General features: G+C 32.2%; 2 protein-coding genes and 1 long non-coding RNA gene across 9 annotated transcripts; 1 reads left to right on the top strand and 2 right to left on the bottom strand.

The window, feature by feature from the left end:
- Nucleotides 1–254: 254 nt before the first annotated feature.
- On the bottom strand, nucleotides 255–6,084 carry LOC100817027 (disease resistance protein RUN1). 7 transcript variants are annotated; one of them, XR_005887917.1, is made up of 6 exons: nucleotides 5,499–6,084; nucleotides 4,287–5,391; nucleotides 2,801–4,024; nucleotides 2,001–2,698; nucleotides 1,158–1,289; nucleotides 255–462 (listed from the first exon to the last, which is right to left on the bottom strand). XR_005887917.1 is itself a non-coding variant. In XM_003542765.5 (4 exons), exons 1-4 carry the CDS (start codon nucleotides 5,978–5,980, stop codon nucleotides 2,222–2,224), a joined length of 3,288 nt encoding a protein of 1,095 aa, XP_003542813.4. In that variant the 5' UTR covers nucleotides 5,981–6,084; the 3' UTR covers nucleotides 1,915–2,221. The 7 variants fall into 7 exon arrangements, 1 of the variants encoding a protein (XP_003542813.4); XR_005887919.1 differs by adding an exon at nucleotides 1,717–1,779 and having other exon boundaries at nucleotides 394–1,289; XR_417656.4 differs by lacking the exon at nucleotides 1,158–1,289.
- Nucleotides 6,085–6,965: 881 nt separating this feature from the next.
- On the top strand, nucleotides 6,966–8,290 carry LOC106795506 (uncharacterized). Its single transcript, XR_001384188.3, has 2 exons — nucleotides 6,966–8,043; nucleotides 8,155–8,290. It is a non-coding gene; the product is annotated as an uncharacterized lncRNA (long non-coding RNA).
- A 3,423-nt stretch (nucleotides 8,291–11,713) lies between these two features.
- LOC106795499 (disease resistance protein RUN1) lies at nucleotides 11,714–13,833 on the bottom strand. The gene is made up of 3 exons (XM_014765685.3): nucleotides 13,296–13,833; nucleotides 12,232–13,165; nucleotides 11,714–12,114 (listed from the first exon to the last, which is right to left on the bottom strand). Exons 1-3 carry the CDS (start codon nucleotides 13,757–13,759, stop codon nucleotides 12,040–12,042), a joined length of 1,473 nt encoding a protein of 490 aa, XP_014621171.1. The 5' UTR covers nucleotides 13,760–13,833; the 3' UTR covers nucleotides 11,714–12,039.
- Between the last annotated feature and the right edge of the window lie 3,299 nt (nucleotides 13,834–17,132).

Below are 17,132 nucleotides of genomic sequence, written 5' to 3'. Positions count from 1 at the left end.
TAATCTATAAAAGATCTTATTTATCACCTCTTAAAATATTTCAATTAAAGATTCTTTGTACCATATTGTGCATTTTTATGCAAGGATATTTACACTTTTCCATGCACCTCAACATAACTACGGTTAAAGCATGGATTGGCTCTGATCTGGCTTTTAAACGGAAAAACAAATAGAGTCATTTAAAAGGTCACTTTGAATGCATAACAAAATATGGATCCATATAAGACAACCAATACCAAATGAAGAAATCAACGAAAGCAAAACAAAAACTAAAAGTAAATAAAATCAGAAGTAGCTACATATGAGAATGTAGAAAAAAAAACACAAAAATCAAGTTGCTCGCAAGTTTTATGTACACATCCAAGCAACTACTAGTTATTTACTTCATCAATCGATAAAACAACAATCAAATTAATTAAAGCTTGAGGAACGTTGGCATTTCTGGCTTCTCACCTGATTCTCCTATTCCAATAAATATATAATATACAAAGTTACATAACGAAACAATGAATCTCTTATTCCAATAAATATAAAGGTACATGGCAAGACAAAGCATCAATACTTCGCACCTGTTATAAATATTTCTCCATATTTAATACCAAGTCAGTCAAATACTTAAATATAAGTTACCACATATGCTAAGTCAAATTATGTAATTTACGTCAAATCCCACTTCCATATTTTCCCCAATTTCTTTAGTTTTACACGGGGGACACTTTCATATTTTCCCCCAATTTCTTTAGTCTTACACGCACAGTTCCATATTTTCCCCAATTTTTTAGCTGATGTCTAATGTACAAGAAGTAATTTTCTACAATTCAAAATAAATATGACTGATGTATATCACAATACCTTTGATATACCATTTTCTTATAATTTTAAAGGATTTTATACAATTAACAAGCAGATAAACCTTTGACACATGCATATAGGGGGAGGGGAGGAAAGTAGGCTGAAGTGTTGAACTAAGGGAAATTACACATGGATACGAATATTGGTACGAGCAAATGATCCTGAAATTGCTATAAGCGGATATTTCAAAATATGAAGTTTCAAACATTTTTCAAATTATAATTTATAAGTAGTCATTTCAGACATTTTCTTGTCATTTAGTACGAGAGAGCACACACACAAAAAAAAGCGACAAGCAGACTTGCCTTGGACACCAGCGGTGCTTCTCATCATAGTACCAAATTTGAATAATCCAGAGGTTGAGGGAATGAAAGCCACTCTCCACCCCTTTCCAGATGTGGTAGCAATGAATCAAATGACATCGATTCTTTTTGCATCTGCACAAATGGTCTCTGAGAAACTCCTATGTTATCTAACATATGTTATTCTTTATAAGATGGTAAGTTTAATGAGAATCAAAGAGTTATGTGATATTTTTGTCAATTACTTTAATTATTAACTACATTAAATAATCTAATAAGAGTAACATAATAATTTTTACTATATAAGAAAAAAAAATTAACTCAAAAGTTTCCCACCTCTCCCATGGGAAAGTTTCATGGGAAAGTTTTTGTGAGAAACTTAATTAAAAATCATTCCCGGGAAAACTTCTTTACCAGGAATGTCTTTTTTTAAAATAGATACCGAACATAGGAAACGAAGATTTCCAATCTATGGTTCTCATCAAACTAAAAACTTCTCCCCCTACCAAAAGCCACCTCAGTGTGGATCTTATGGTGAAAAACTCAATCTCCATAAACTTACCAAGTAATTCATAACAAAAGGAGAAATTAATGCCAACAATTGCTTGCCTCCATCAATAGCAATCTACACACACAACAGAATCCAAAACCACTTTTGAACTTTCTAACGTAAGTTACCTTTCTCCATGCAATTGATTAACTTGTTTGGAATAAGATATTTCAAAATAGGAAGTTTCAAACATATTTGACAAACCATATATTACAAATAATCACTTTTAACATTTTCATGTTAATAGTACTAGTAGTTAGTACAACACAGGAAAAAAAAGCAACAAGCAAACTTACATTGAACACCAGCTGTACTACTCATCTGGGATGCATGATGCCATCAAAGTTGAATCCCAATTCACATTATCTTTTAATGCTAGAGGGTTGAAGCAACGAAAATCACCCTCCAGTCTCCACCACTTTGTTAATGTGGTAGCAATGAATCAAATGATGCCAATTCTTTTTGCGTCACACAAATGGTCTTTGAGACTCCCAAGTCATCTAATATATGTTTTTCTTTATAAGAAGGTGGGTTTATAAGGATCAATGAATCGAATATCTTCCACGCTACTTTTTGGTTTGATTACATGGAGTCCAGTCCGCACAACAAGCGGCTCTGTTGGGTTCCATTTGAAATCAACATCAACAGAGACCACTACATGATTCCAATCATTTTCTGAAACTACTTCATCCACATTATCTTCAAATTTAATCTGCCTTTCACCAAATATAAGTATATGATCAGTTAATACTGGGAACTCGAAATAAAACCATCTCCTTTGAAACTCGGTCTTCATTTTATTGCCATTAATGGACACAATAGGTTTAAGTCCAAAAGGGTGCTTATGCATGAGTCCAGCAAGACAGAGAGATATTACTGGGAACTTGTTACGAAACCAAAAGGAAATTGATTGTCCCCTGCTGCAGTGCTCAAACCATTCTGGAATCCTTGTTCCTGGCAAAGAATATCTCTTATTTCCAGCCTCATGCAACTCCTGTTAGTCATAGTTCATATGATTAGAAACACATGTAGAGTTTAATCAATGCGAATGCCAAATACGAAATCAAATAACCAATTAAGGAAAACAAAGATGAACCTGTTTCAGTAGCATTCTCCTACATGAGGCAGTCAAGGATCTGCAGTTTGTTGCAGACAAAAACTCTATGCTTGGTGGAATCCCTCTAATTTCTTGAAGATTCTCACAATCATCCAAAATAAGTTGTCTCAAACAGCAACCTTCTTTGGTGGATTCAAGAGGAACTGCAAGGTCTAAATCTTTCAAGGATGTGCACCGAATTGCAGATAATGTTTCTAAATTGGGTGGAATCCCCCTAATTTCATGAAGATGCGTACAGTAGTCCAAATATAGTTTCCTCAAAAGGCGACATTCTTGGATGCATGAAGGAAGAATTGTAAAATTATTTGCTGAAAGATCTAAGCTTTTCACATTGGCAAACCAAGCGAGTCCTGTATCAATGAATTCATCAGATATACTGCAGGACCATAAATTGACTTGTTTCAAATATGAAGAGGGCATCAGTAAGCTCTTATTTTTCACATCTTCGTCCTGTTTTGAAAATCGCAACCCTTCACATTGGCAAATACTCAACACCTCAAGTTCTCGCAATGTGACAATGCTACTCGGTAACTGAACCATTCCACAGTTGTGCAGTTCTAAACTTTGAAGTCGGACAAGTTCTCTAATTGAATTTGGTAATTTACTTATGGCAGTGTACTCCAAAGAAAGATGCGTTATGTTTTCCATCTTTCCTAATATTTCAGGAAAACTCACAAGACTTGAACAATGCGAAAGGTTGATGCTTTCAAGAGAGGTCAACTTGATTGGTGGAAAAGTCTCAAGCTTGCTACAACCCTCAAAGTTCATGATTTCAAGTTTATCTAGGAATCCAACCGAATCATGAATTTCAACTAAATTCTCACAAAAAACAAAAAATAATTCTTTTAAAATTGGGAAACCAGATAAATCAGGTGTCCGTGTTAAAAATTCACACCTGTCAAAATTCAAAACTCTCATGTGCAAAAAGTTTGGCAACTCAAGTGACATAAAGCCACTATAGGGTAACTTCAGTATAGCTAGTTTCTCTGGCTTAAAATCGGATGGTAAAGACTTTGAGGGACAGCCCCACCACTCCAGCACTCTTAAGCTATTTGGAAGTTTTTTTGGACCTTTGGAAAAACACTCCTTTCTGATAATAAGTGTTCTGAGGCTTATCATCTTCACGAAGGCCATTCCATCCCATTGTACCACTTTTTCAGATTTGGAGAAATCCAGAATTATACTTTGAATTTTACATGTTCCCTTTTCAACACAAAAAACACAAGTCAACCACAATACAATGTATGCATGTACTAGTAGGGGAATTGAAATGCAGATTTCAAGCAGTTCTCGTACTATAAAAATGCGGGAAAATCAAGAGTGACTAATACCATCAATAGAATGGCAGAAACTCGACGTAATGTAAAGTTTAAAGTAATGAAATGTAACCTAACATGTACAATAATGGTAAAAAAAAATCAATGCTAAAAATGAAGATCAAACCATTGATCTCAGTCTTACTCACCGTGTTATCTTCTAAAACATGAACTATATCCTCAGTAGACCATAACCTACTGCGTTTGCCAGGGTGCTCCGGTGATTCCTGTCGAACAATTTCTCTACCCATTTGTTGTATCAAATCGTGCATCTGAACACGGCCATGCTCGTCAATCATTATAAGAGATTTTTCCACCAATGCTCCAATATGAAATTTCAAACAACAACCGTGATGTGCACCAAGTATATGCTCGATCTCTGCTAATTCAAATCCATTGAAGAAACATGCAATGTCTAGAAAAACCTCCTTCTCGAGGTAACCCAGAGCATCAAAGGATATTTTAAGTGCCATGTGTATGTCTCTAGGAGGATTTTTTTCATACTGATCCAAAGTAGATTCCCATTCTTCTATTCCTCTACCATACAAGCTTGAACCTATAAGTTCAAGAGCCAAAGGAATGCCGGAAGCAAAAGTGATTGCACGGTTTAATTTATTAATGAAATCTGGATGAACTCTGTCGGTTCTGAAGGCCTTCCAACAAAGCAATTCGAGAGCTTCACCATTGGCCAAAACTTCCACCTCGTATACCTTGTCAACCCCATGGGCTTTAAGCAAATGTCTGTCTCTAGTGGTAATGATGACTCTGCTGCCAGGGCCAAACCAATCAGGACTTCCAACAAGAGCTCGCAAGTCATCTAGCTCACAGACATCGTCAAGAACCAAAAGAAGCCTCTTCCTGGGGAGCATCTTCTTTATTAGTGAAATTCCTTGCTCGACACTTGTCAGACGAATATTGTTCTCACGGAATATCTCAGCAAGCAGGGTTTGCTGGAGATGCACTAAGCCATGCTTCATAGCATTTTCCCTGACGTTACCAAGGAAACACGAGGTATCAAAGTGGCCAGCAGCGGAATGGTATACAGCACGGGCAAGTGTTGTTTTTCCAATGCCACCTATGCCACAAATCCCTATCATATGTACTCCAGCAAGGGATGTGGCATCCAGAAGCCAGTCTACTTCAAGCATTCGATACTCGAGGCCAACTGGGCGATCCACAACAGGTCGACTAATCTTAATCTTGTTGGAAATGTCCTCCACAATCTTCTCAATCAACTTGTATTCATATCCATCCCTGCTCAATTTGATCAATTAATTAAACTCATTCAAGATCGACAAGAAGATATTACCTGAAAATAAAATATAAAATAAAAAAGAATAAATAAAGATTGGGTAGGTTACCCATGTTTGAAAGCATAACCGGACAAGTTAGCGGCTTGACGCAGTGCGTTCCTCCATTTCATGACTTTGTACGACTCGGGGTTGAGTCTTCTCTCATGCATAGCCAGTGCTTCTCCATAGATCCCCTTCTGATGCCTCACATGGGACGGTTCAACGTCAAAGAAAACTGGAATAACCGGTCGATGGTTATCCTCAGTGAAGTCAAGGATACGTACAAGTCCATCTAAGCACCAAGAAGAAGAAGCATAGTTCTCGGAGAACACTATAACGAAAACTCTCGAATGTTCAATCGCCTCCGAAAGTGATGCTTTGATTTCCTCTCCACTCTCAAAATCGTAGTCGCCAATGAAGGTATGGATTCCCCTTTTCTCCAAACAATTGTAGAGATTCCCCGTGAAACTGCGTCTAGTGTCTTCTCCTCTAAAACTGAGGAAAACATCGTAAACCCTAATATCAGTAGATTCTGAAACTGCCTTCGACATCGATTACTTCTTCGCTAATTCAACTCCTCCCACTCCAATCCCAGCAATTCCAAACCCTAATATCAATAGATTCTGAAACTGCCTCCATCTCCCACTATTTTATACTACTACTTCTTTTCTACCAAAGGTCATTACTGATAAAAATAAATTAATAAATAAATGGTCATTATCTTTTCTTTTCTTTTTTATTATCTATTTTCAGTAAACAAAATCTTCTACCGTCTCTACATACACATGTTCTCTGTGGCTGAAATCTGAACCGTTCTCTCTTTTCATAGTTGGATTGGTTGAAATTATTTTTTTCTTCTCATTTCTGAAACTCATATAGCATAGCTCACACACAATAATTTTTTCTATATAAAAATTGCACGGTAATTGCATGTTTCTTACTGTTCAACTAAAAATAATAACAAATTTTGTGTTCTTTTAGAGAAACCGGAAATCAAATTTAACAAATTGCTCACATTTAACAAATACTATATTAACGTGAATATAATATTATATTTAATCATTTAAATTTAAGTAAGTTATATTAAATTTATATTTTTATTCATTCAATTAATTTTGTTTTCAATAATTTTTTCGCGGAATGTTAAATTAATGATCTTCATAAAAGTGATTATAATGAAATGATTTACGAGTTATTTTTTATAAAAAAAATAATTTTATTATTATTTTCATTTGGATTTTGTTGTGTAATTTCATTTGGAAAATAATATTGTTAAAACTATTTTTAGTTGTATTAAAAACTAATCACATTCAATTATCTTATATTATTTTCTATTAATAAATAAGTTCTATATTTTGGATATTTTAATTTTTTTGAATAGTATAAGAAAATAATAATATTTTTATATAATCCTAAAAATTTATTCCTCCAAAATTACTTGTGTACCAAAATCAAAACAGGTTATTTTGTAGGTACTAAAAAAAGAGTTTATTGAAGCCTAAAATTAAAACAAAATTAAAGCCCCAAAATACCTTTGCTTCCCCTATTTTCTTGTTCTTCGAACCCTTATCCTTTGCATCCCCCTTCGACTTTCTTTGCCACCCGTGAGGACTATCACTGCCAACACAGACGACAATCACCAACACATTCGAAGCACATTCATTTTGTGGAACAGGTTGTTTTTGTTTTTGTTTTTCTTTTCGTTCATGTGTTTCCGAATTATGAAAATCCGTAATTTTAGCTGTATTGTGCACATTTGTTGGTATGTTCCAGATTAGAGAATCCACAAGCTTGTTTGGGTTTTCCGGATCAGATGATCTGGAATATTGTTATGTATATGTTCCAGAATGCTTAGAGTAATCCGGATAGCCTATTTTGGATTGCTTGTTCCAGAAGCTTTAATTTTAAAAAATTTCGGTCTGTGGGTTTTTTTGTTGTGGCGTTTCATGTGGGTCATTGTCCCGACTTTCTTCACTTTCTCCTGCGACGTACCCTAAGATCATCAGTGAAAATATCGATCCTGCAAATCAAGCAGCATTGCTTCAGTTTTTGCAACACTTGTAATCTTTCAATAGTTTGAGTAACTTTTTCTTTTTATGTTTGTTATTATTTCATATATTCATCCAAGTTCTTTGGACTAAATATCAATATAGCTTATGCATTTTTTACCCTTTTTAGAGTGGAATTTTGCTTCTTTGTTACTCTTGTATTTTTCATCCGATTTCACATTTAGCAAATATAGGAGGATAGTATGCAGTTTTGCACAATTTTCTTTATACCAACATATTTGTTGATTGTTTTGATGCCTTCCGAGGGATTCAAATTTGCAAGAATGAGAATGGAATATAACTCTGAAAGTGAAATCCCCAACGGGGGTGAAGAGGGTTGAGATAAGGGTGAGAGAGAACTTATATAAGAAGACGGGCAAATATGGAACTTTGAAAATATTGGGGGTACAGAAGTTATTGCCTTTGTGATGAAGCCCACAAACACTTGGGCCAGGTGTTGGATCAGCAAGGTCAATCTAGGCAAGCAAAGCCTATGCCAATCAAAAGGATAGGAAATTGCTCACATTTAGTGTTATAAAAATCGAACCCGGATAGTCTATTCAAAGGTTTTATATAATCCTGGCCTTTTAAAAAGTCTTTTACTTCATTATTTTGATTTCTTATTATATACTATTATTTAATATTTTTTATATTCTTATGCTTATGTCCCTGTGCAGACTATGTCTAGGGTAAATTTCCCTTCAAAAGGACTCAAGTTGTGCTTCACCCTGTACCTTGGCTTCTTTCAATCCATTTTGTTTTTGGCTAGAGGTGAACATTATTTATAAGACCATCACAAGGTACTTTACCAAATTTTAGCCTTTTGATTTGTTAAAATAAAAGTAGATTTCACCTTTTGCAGTATACTTTCTTAAAACCCATATTATTTATGCTTTGTAATATATGACAATTGTGGTTTCTATGTTTAATTATATTATTTAAAGATGTGTGATAGAATTTTTAATTGTTATGATTTTAATTTTTTTAAAATCTTATAGGGAGGAAGAGATCTACAACTTGGTGTGTAAATTTGAAAGAGTTGAAAAACTCATAATTTTTTTTTATATAAAATTTTCTTAAAACAATAATAATATCTCCTAAAATTAATTTTTGATCTAATCAGTTGAGAGACATACACCATTACTCTCTAACTAACCGAAAACAAAAAAAGATCAATTGTTGTTAATAAGAGATCGAGGTGTTAAATTATTTTTGGCACGAGCAGAGCGGATTTGGAGGGATGGAAGGTTGATTATTTTCATTTAACCATTATGTGTATACAGAAGCTCTTCCCAGATTTTGTTCTGGAAAATTTTATCATGATATGTTAGGTGTAGTTCTCTTTATCATTGTTTTCATTTGTACACATTTTTTTCTTTAAATCTAATATTCTTAATTATGAACATAACCTTTAACTATAGGTGATTTTATGTTGATCGAATATATTTAAATCCCACCTTTACAATATTTAAACCCTTATATAAACATTTGTGATTGAAATTTTAAAATTATTTGATAAAAAATTTAATATTTATGTGTTGATAGTGTAAAATAATTTTATATCATTATTTAATTATAAATTATTATTTAAATTATTTTAAAATAATTATTTTAAAAGTTAATAAATTTATCATGATGTAAACCAGTTTCATACAATTATCTAAACAATGTTTGAAGTGCAGAGCATTGAAAAGTTAAGTATTTTTTATTTATAAAAAAAATAAAAGTTAAGTGTGCAGAAATAAGTATAAACCGAGTGAAAATATATAACTAATATTTAACAATATGAAGCCTTTTACGTCACATTTTAACATTAAAATACCTACCATTTATGCTCAAATATTCGTGTGCCTCGATAGAAATTAATTGGGTGGAAAAAAATTAAATTAATATTTAAGGTATGAAACAATTTATGTTCTATTTTAAAATTAAAATACCTAAAATTAATGGCTAAATATATGTTTTATTATCAAAATGTTAATGAATAGACAATTAATACTAATGATTTTTATAAAGACAAAACCACAAATGTAGGAACATTTTTTAAAGGAAAAATTACACAATATTTTATTTATGTGTCTCTTGGATTTATAAGTATTTTATATATAACGATTTTTTTTAAAATTATATATACATTATTTTAATTATGTAATGATATATTTGCATGCTGGTTCTATCAAACAAAAAAAGGAGAGAAAAATGATGTTTAAACTTTAAACATAAAAATTTAATACTTTAGTGCCTTTTATTAAAAAAAAATCAATTATATTTGTAATTAATTATTTAAAACAAAATATTTGATTGGTTAATCTAATCTTATCAGACAAAAAAGGAGAAAAAATGAAGTTTGAAAATAAATAATTTTTGTCATCAATTTTCAAACTATTCCAATATAATAATGCACATTCTTCAAATAGTTTAAATTAAGATAATAAATAAATAAGTATATATTTTGGTTTGAATTATGGTAACCAATGTGCGATGAAAATCAGTCATTGCTTCTAACGGAACTATCTTCGTCATACTAATTCCATAATTAACACAAAAAAGTAAAACATATTACAATGATGATTTTCATTTGTTACAATTTAAAATAAGATTGTTCTGTGAATTTCTGGTTCTGTCCTGATGCTTGGTCGCTTGGTTTCTGGTAGCTCACCCCAGCTAACCCAGCAAGTTATCACCAAACTTAGTTCACTTTTTGGATTAAAGCAACTTTGCACCTCCACTGCTTTTTGGGTATTCAGTCATGCACCATCCCGATCCGTCCGTCTTGTTATCTCAAGGGAAGTAGACCAAAATTCACATGATTGATGCCAAAGGCATGCCTACTATGGTTGGCAGCTGTAAACTCAGTTTGGGGCTGACTATTGGTATGTTTGGATTACCATTTTGAACACCCAAAAACAGGCATTCACACTTTCAAAGGGAGGAAATGAAGAAGCAAGTTTTGCCTGTCCTTGAGTTCAATATCCATTTATGTTAAGAGAGAATGATTTTCCAAACACACTTTATGTCCACGATTCTCATCCATACAATATGTAACCTTAACTATGCCAGAAATCAACTATAATGTGAATGAAGAGAGCCAATGTCTTTCCCAACCAGAGATGCACACATCCTTAAAAGCACCCATCTATCGTGGGTTATTGCTGCACTGGCTCAGTTCCACCTGTCATTCACTCTATAAACCTACTATAATGCTGACTGGGCATGTGATCCTGATGACGGAAGACAAAAGATCTATGTTGGGCTTATGCATTAAGTTAGGTCTAATTTCATTTGATGGTCTAAGAAACAGGCCCTAATTGTGAGATCTAGCACTAAAGCTGAGTACAACAGTTTGGCCAACACTGCTACTGAATTGTTGTGGGTTCCGACTCCTGGAAGAGTTAAATGTGTTGGCTACCAGAGTACAACAGTTTGGCCAACACTGCTACTATGACAGCCTAAGTATTGTTCCTTCTAACATAATAAGGTTTGAAACTCCGAAAAACAAGCATAAGGAGCTAGATCTGTACCCTATCAAATAGAAAGTCATTACTCCTATTAATCTGCAATATTTCTTCCTAAGATCAAATTGCAGACATCCTAACCAAGGCTGTGTCACCACACAGATTTAGTAATGCATACAAACTCAGTGCTTGATTAATTTATGTTGCTGCACTGCACACCAAGTTTGGTAGAGAAATGCTAAATTAGCACTTATTCTGTTAAAGTCATCCTCACTGCTGAGCTGCTATTGCTACTGTTTTGTTAAGTAAGCAAGCTAGTTAGGATTCAGATCATAACTTTCTAACTGCTATATATGTGGTTAGCAATTTTGTAACAGTTCAGTTGAATATAGATCACAACATTCAGTTTCATAATCATTCAAATCAGTAGCAATTAAATTGTAAAGATCCAAGTTTGAGCTTTGACTACATGATCGCAATTAATTTTCTCTTAAAAAAGACTAGTATTTTCTCTTAAAAAAGACTAGTATAGCACCGACTTGATGCACATAAGATATTAACAGGAAATAATGTAAATAGTATTAAAGGAGAAAACTTAATCTATTTGTAATTTGGAGTCATTAAACACTTGAGTAACTTAAGGAGGGAAAACAGATTCATCAAATGTTGAAATCATGGTTAATATTATTAAATATGGATTCAAATCATAACTGGAAGCTGTATTTTCCGAATCATAAATTGAACCATGTCAGCACATCGTGAATTGAAGATTTTTTCTCTATAATTAAAAATAGCAATGGTATATTCTCACATAATGAACATAAAACATTGACACACTAGCATTTGAAGTCAAACAACTCACTATAGCTAACACACTGAAGTGTAAACCTCAAAATACAAGAACAACAACAAAAAGCCTTTTCCCGCTAGGTGAAGTCAGTTACATGCATCAAACAACACCATTCAGCTTGGTTAAAGACCAGATTTTCAGAAATGTAAATTTCAAAATAAACCATGATACACACACAAGGAAAAAATTATTAACTACTGATGAACAGGAGCAGAAGTAAACTTTTTTCTTTGAAGCAGCAAGATTTCTGGTAATTGTCAATCCAATTCCATCGGATCCCAATCCCCGCTTCCATCATTTAAGACAAATTGCATTTCTTGGTTTCCATGCTCCTATTACATTGTATATACCGAGTTTCATGACAAAACAATAATTGTTCATTGTTAAAAACAAGGTTAAATAATAATAATATAAAAAAAATCAATTCAAATCATCCAAAATATTCTTACCTCAAAACGTGAAGCTTTATCTTTAATCATTTCCTGTGTAGAGGTATGCAATGTCACTTGACCGTGGTGATTAATTTTTATAAGAGATTTATCAAGCAACACTCTAATATCTAATCTGGGGCACACTTTATACTTATTACAAAGTTCAGCTTCAACATCTACCAATTTCTGGTCTTTGAGGTACAATGCAATGTGAATCAACATCTGCTGCTGACATTTTTCCAAAGCAATAAAGCTTACTTCTAGTATCTTTTGGATGTCTCTATCTGTTATAGATTCATACTTGAGTAATGCAGATTCACATTCTTCTATTGATTTTCCACTCAAGTTGGAACACATTACTTCCAAAGTCCATGGATGACCAAGGGCATAAGACTTGATTCGGTTTAGAATGTTCACATACTTAGGACTAACAGTTGCAGAATTAAGAACTTTGAATTCAAGCAATCGATCAGCTTCTGAATCACTAAACCCTTTTATTTCACATATACTTTCAAATCCAATCCCATATCTATCAAGCAAATGCTTATCTTGAGCTGTAATGATGACTTTGCTGCCAGAACCAAGCTGCTTAGTTAGTTCTCGAATGTCTTCCAACTGCTTGAAATGTTTAATATCTTGAAAAATTATAAAAACCCTTTTTCCATGGAGTATTGACAAAATTCCAGACTGATTTGAAATTCCTCCCACGTCATAAAAGAGGAGACAGTGATCAAATCCCTTGTCAGCGTGGTGAAAAACTTCATGGGCTAAAGTTGTTTTACCAATCCCAGCTTCTCCGCATATCCCAATCATGCGGACTCCATCTGATCCAGAGGACAAAAGCAATTTAACCTTAAATATTTTTTCATCAAGTCCAATTGGGCAGATAACATGTCTAGAGACCTCTTTAACGATTTCATCAATATGTTGGTATTCAAATATATTCCCGTCCCTGCACAATAAAAATGAGTTTACTCGAAGAATGGCTACTTAGATATACAATGAGGTCAAAGGCATTTTTTTTCACCAAAAAGAAAAGCAGAAAAAGGGGAAGAAAAAAAAGTATTGGCGAGATCGAGTACCTGCTGACACAGAAGCCAGGAAATTTAGATAATTTAGTCAAAGCAGTCCTCCATTCTTCAATTTTGTCATCACTAGACCACTTCCTCTGGTCAGCCAATGCTTGTTCATAAGTACGAACCAGAACAGAGGGATCCACGTAGAAGAAAATCGGCACAATCCATCTACCCTTCCCCTTAGCGAACTCATCAAGAATCATAACAACTTCAACTAAGCAATACCAGGAAGAAGCAAAATTCTCAGATAAAACGATAATATAAATCCTGGATTCCTTAATCGCCTTGGGGAGTTCTTGAGATATTTTCTTCCCTTTGTCAATTTTCTGATCATCCATGAAGACGCGGAATCCCCGATCTTGGAGAGCTCGGTAGAGGTTGCCAGTAAAGGTGAAACGTGTATCTTTGCCTCTGAAGCTAAGAAACACATGATATTTGAAGGGTTCCACCAAGCGGCTAAAGGGTTGCATTGTCCGAGTAACTATCTATCTGACCTAGAAGATCTTACAAAAAAACATATATACTGATTTTGACAAAACAACAAAAGTGTCCAAGTTTACATAATCACGAATATATAGCCTGATCTGTTGGTGACAAAATAGAAGTTTCCAAATAGGGAATCCTATATAACTAAAATTGAATCTAATTTGCTAGCTCTAACTTATGTTTTGTTTGAGTTAGAAATGAAACATAGGCCGTTTGTTTCACTCTTGATCTATTTATTATTGGGAATATGAAATTGGTAAAATTTATTTATATGTTTGTTGCTAGATAATAAAATAATTATTGTTGAATATATGATATATTTTTAAAAATATTTAAGAATAATATTTTTCTTGTTACACTCTCAATAAAAATTATTATGAGGGACGTCATTATTCGAATTACCTAATTATTGTTAAATATATTATATATCAATAAATAATACATATCTTGATATTTTCGCAATTATTTATAAAGATCGGCTTATTATTGTATTGTTTTAGGAAATGTGTTGATAGTTACTTTTAAAATATCCATTTTTGTCATTAATATTCTTCATGCAAAGTAATTATCTTTTATAGCTTTTAACTTGTTTTATGCTTTTGGTTGTTTGGGTACTCGATTGAGTTGAATATCGAACACTAGGCCGAGCATCTTGTTGTGCTCAAAGGCAGGATTCAGGATACTTTGATATTCAACTTAACATAGTACTTGAATACTTTTAAGCATAAACCTCATAAAGGTGTTGATATATATCTAGACAAGCATTCGGTTGCATCGAATATCCGAATACTATTGACATTGGAATGCATAAGTATTTGACTATCCAACTAAGCCGAATATTGAAATACTTGGCTTCCATACACTTTGATGGCTGGTACCCATGTATTTATCAAAGTCGATTACCTAAATATGAGATAACTTTATGCTTCAATATGTTAAAAAATTTAGGAATATATTTAGGTTTTTGGTTAGATCGAGTATTCATACATATATAATTTATATGTTAATTCTTAAATTTAAATATTGTATAAATTATTAATAATTTTACAAATATGATTTGATACGTGTAAACTAAATTGTTATTAGAAATGATAATGAAATAAGACAGGCTAAAAGTAGTAGTCTTTCATCGTTTTCTCATTAAAAGAAAATACACATCGTGCTTGTTTCGTACCTACACAAATATCCTTTAGGCAAGTATCAATGAATTTTGTAAGAATATATGTAAGTATATTCACGGATAACAATGAATGTTTTTTAAAATAAAAATTTAAAACAAAAAGGAAAATTAAATTAGAATTTGAAATGTATTATGCTAAAAATTATACTAAAAACAAATACTTTTAAAAAAATTGTATACATATGTTTTTGTACTAAAACTTTAAATTTGAAACAAGTATATTCCTGAGTTAAATTTGAAACATATTTAGACTAAAAATTTAAATTATTTTAAATTATTTATATTTTATAGTTATAATAATAATAATAATAAATTAGAGTAACTTAATTTATATAATAATAATTACAAAATATATTACAAGTTCATGTAACTTGTTACTTACCGGCGTTTTCTTCATAAGCAAGTAGATTACTTTATCCAAAAGTATTCATTACACTGTCTATTTTTAACTTCTAGTAAATTTTACCTATGAATACAGATTTTTTTTTTATCCCTAATCGTTTTACTCATGATACAAAAGTTGGTTTAAGAAAAAATAAAATAAGGTAGGAACAAACATAAATTCATCCCAACTTGTCCCTCGCTCATCCTACTTTGTTAATTAATAATCAAATGTCCAAAATTTGATGCTCTTTCTTGACTTAATTCTAAATAATGCAACAAACAATTAATCTTCCATATAAGAAAATGATCATCCATGGTTTTTATTACCTTGATTAACATTTTTATAACTGTCTTAATTAATTTAAATCAATACCAGTTCTAATTACCATAATTGAAATATTCATGTATTTTTACCCAATTAGCATAATTAAAATATCCTTAATTGGGGGTTCATTGATTTTAGTTACTTTTAATCATCTCCATTTCATAACAATGTCCTAAGTAGATTAGAATTTCTATCCTTAAAATATTAGTATAGATACGATCTCAATTTTCCATGCAAAATGCCTGTATCGATTATTTTTTAGAGAAAGTATCTTTTTTAGTAAACCTTGGAAATTTTAACCTACCCTCTGAAATCCTCCATATGACACAAATCTTTATATATATATATATATATATATATATAAGGAGGAGGATGAGAGTATTTTTTGGATAGAAAAGGAGATGGTGGGTAGTTTTGGATAAAAAAAATGAGAAACACCTTGTATTTGGCCTTAATTGCCTATCAATGCACAATAAGTTCCATTTTTTCCCCTAAACATAATCATTTTAGCTTTAATTGCATTTCAATGTAAGTATGATTTTTGGAAAAAAAATTCTTGATATAATTATGAGCTGTGATAAAAAAAAATCCATGATGCATTAAAAAGTGTTGCGAAATTAATGGGTTGATTACAAATTATCGGTACATTTCATTTCTACTGGTATCCTTGTTAGAAATTAACAATAACAATTAATTAAAAAAAACTTATGTTTGCTGGATAAATGCAAAAGTTAGTGAGTAGACTTTAGAAAATACTCTCACTTTTTTTGTCATATCAAAAGTTCTCTATCATATTAATTGCTTGTTCAGTTGGATTATATATCGTCGAGTGAAAAAAGTTAAAGATCTTTTGAAATCTGAATCTGACGATAGAATGAGAGGGGGTTTTGATATATGAAGAAGCTAGAATAGGCAAAAATTAGTGAGAAGAATACTTCTCCATTTGAATTTTGTATAAAATCATATAGTCGATTTATCATTTCTTTTCTTTTTTCAAATCCTCTTTGCTCAAGCAGTTCGGGAGTTTCTTGATTTTTTTTAAAAAAAATTGTGATGACTGAAGAAAGAAACATATATTTGGGACTGGTTTTCCTATTTGCACCAAAATCACAGGAAATATTTTTTCCGAAAAAATCATGGTGTTTATTTGTATGTGATTTGGGTTGTCATTTCTCTACAAAGGGTAAAGGTTGCGTTAGGATTCTTTTTCTGAGATTTTAAGTCCCAAATGATATTTATGCGACATTTGAGATTTTTTTTCTCGCATTAATATTTTCTTCATTGTTTCAGTGGCACATTCGGGGTTTGTTTGTTCGAAGAATTTGTTGTGCACTTATTCGACCCAAACGAGAGGTAAAATATTTCATTATTTCATATACAAGATTATAATGCAAATGTGTACTTTTGAAAGGAGGAATTGTGAAGCATTAAATTTACTGCTGCTACTAAAACTAATGTTTAATTTGAA

Source organism: Glycine max, chromosome 13 (genome assembly GCF_000004515.6).
Source record: "Glycine max cultivar Williams 82 chromosome 13, Glycine_max_v4.0, whole genome shotgun sequence".
NCBI classification, from domain to species: Eukaryota; Viridiplantae; Streptophyta; class Magnoliopsida; order Fabales; family Fabaceae; genus Glycine; species Glycine max.
Note: the sequence above shows the minus strand (reverse complement) of the source record. Positions and strands in the feature narration are given on the sequence as shown.

Bases quoted from the DNA above. Each gene is read 5' to 3' on its own strand.
- LOC106795499 (XM_014765685.3), bottom strand. From the start codon at position 13,759: ATGCAACCCTTTAGCCGCTTGGTGGAACCCTTCAAATATCATGTGTTT. The intron at 13,166-13,295 runs GTACTCGATCTC...TTTATTGTGCAG, and splicing joins CCTGGCTTCTGTGTCAGCAG to GGACGGGAATATATTTGAAT. The intron at 12,115-12,231 runs GTAAGAATATTT...ACAATGTAATAG, and splicing joins ATAAAGCTTCACGTTTTGAG to GAGCATGGAAACCAAGAAAT.
- LOC100817027 (XM_003542765.5), bottom strand. From the start codon at position 5,980: ATGTCGAAGGCAGTTTCAGAATCTACTGATATTAGGGTTTACGATGTT. The intron at 4,025-4,286 runs GTGAGTAAGACT...TGTGTTGAAAAG, and splicing joins ATGTTTTAGAAGATAACACG to GGAACATGTAAAATTCAAAG. The intron at 2,699-2,800 runs GTTCATCTTTGT...TATGACTAACAG, and splicing joins GGAGAATGCTACTGAAACAG to GAGTTGCATGAGGCTGGAAA.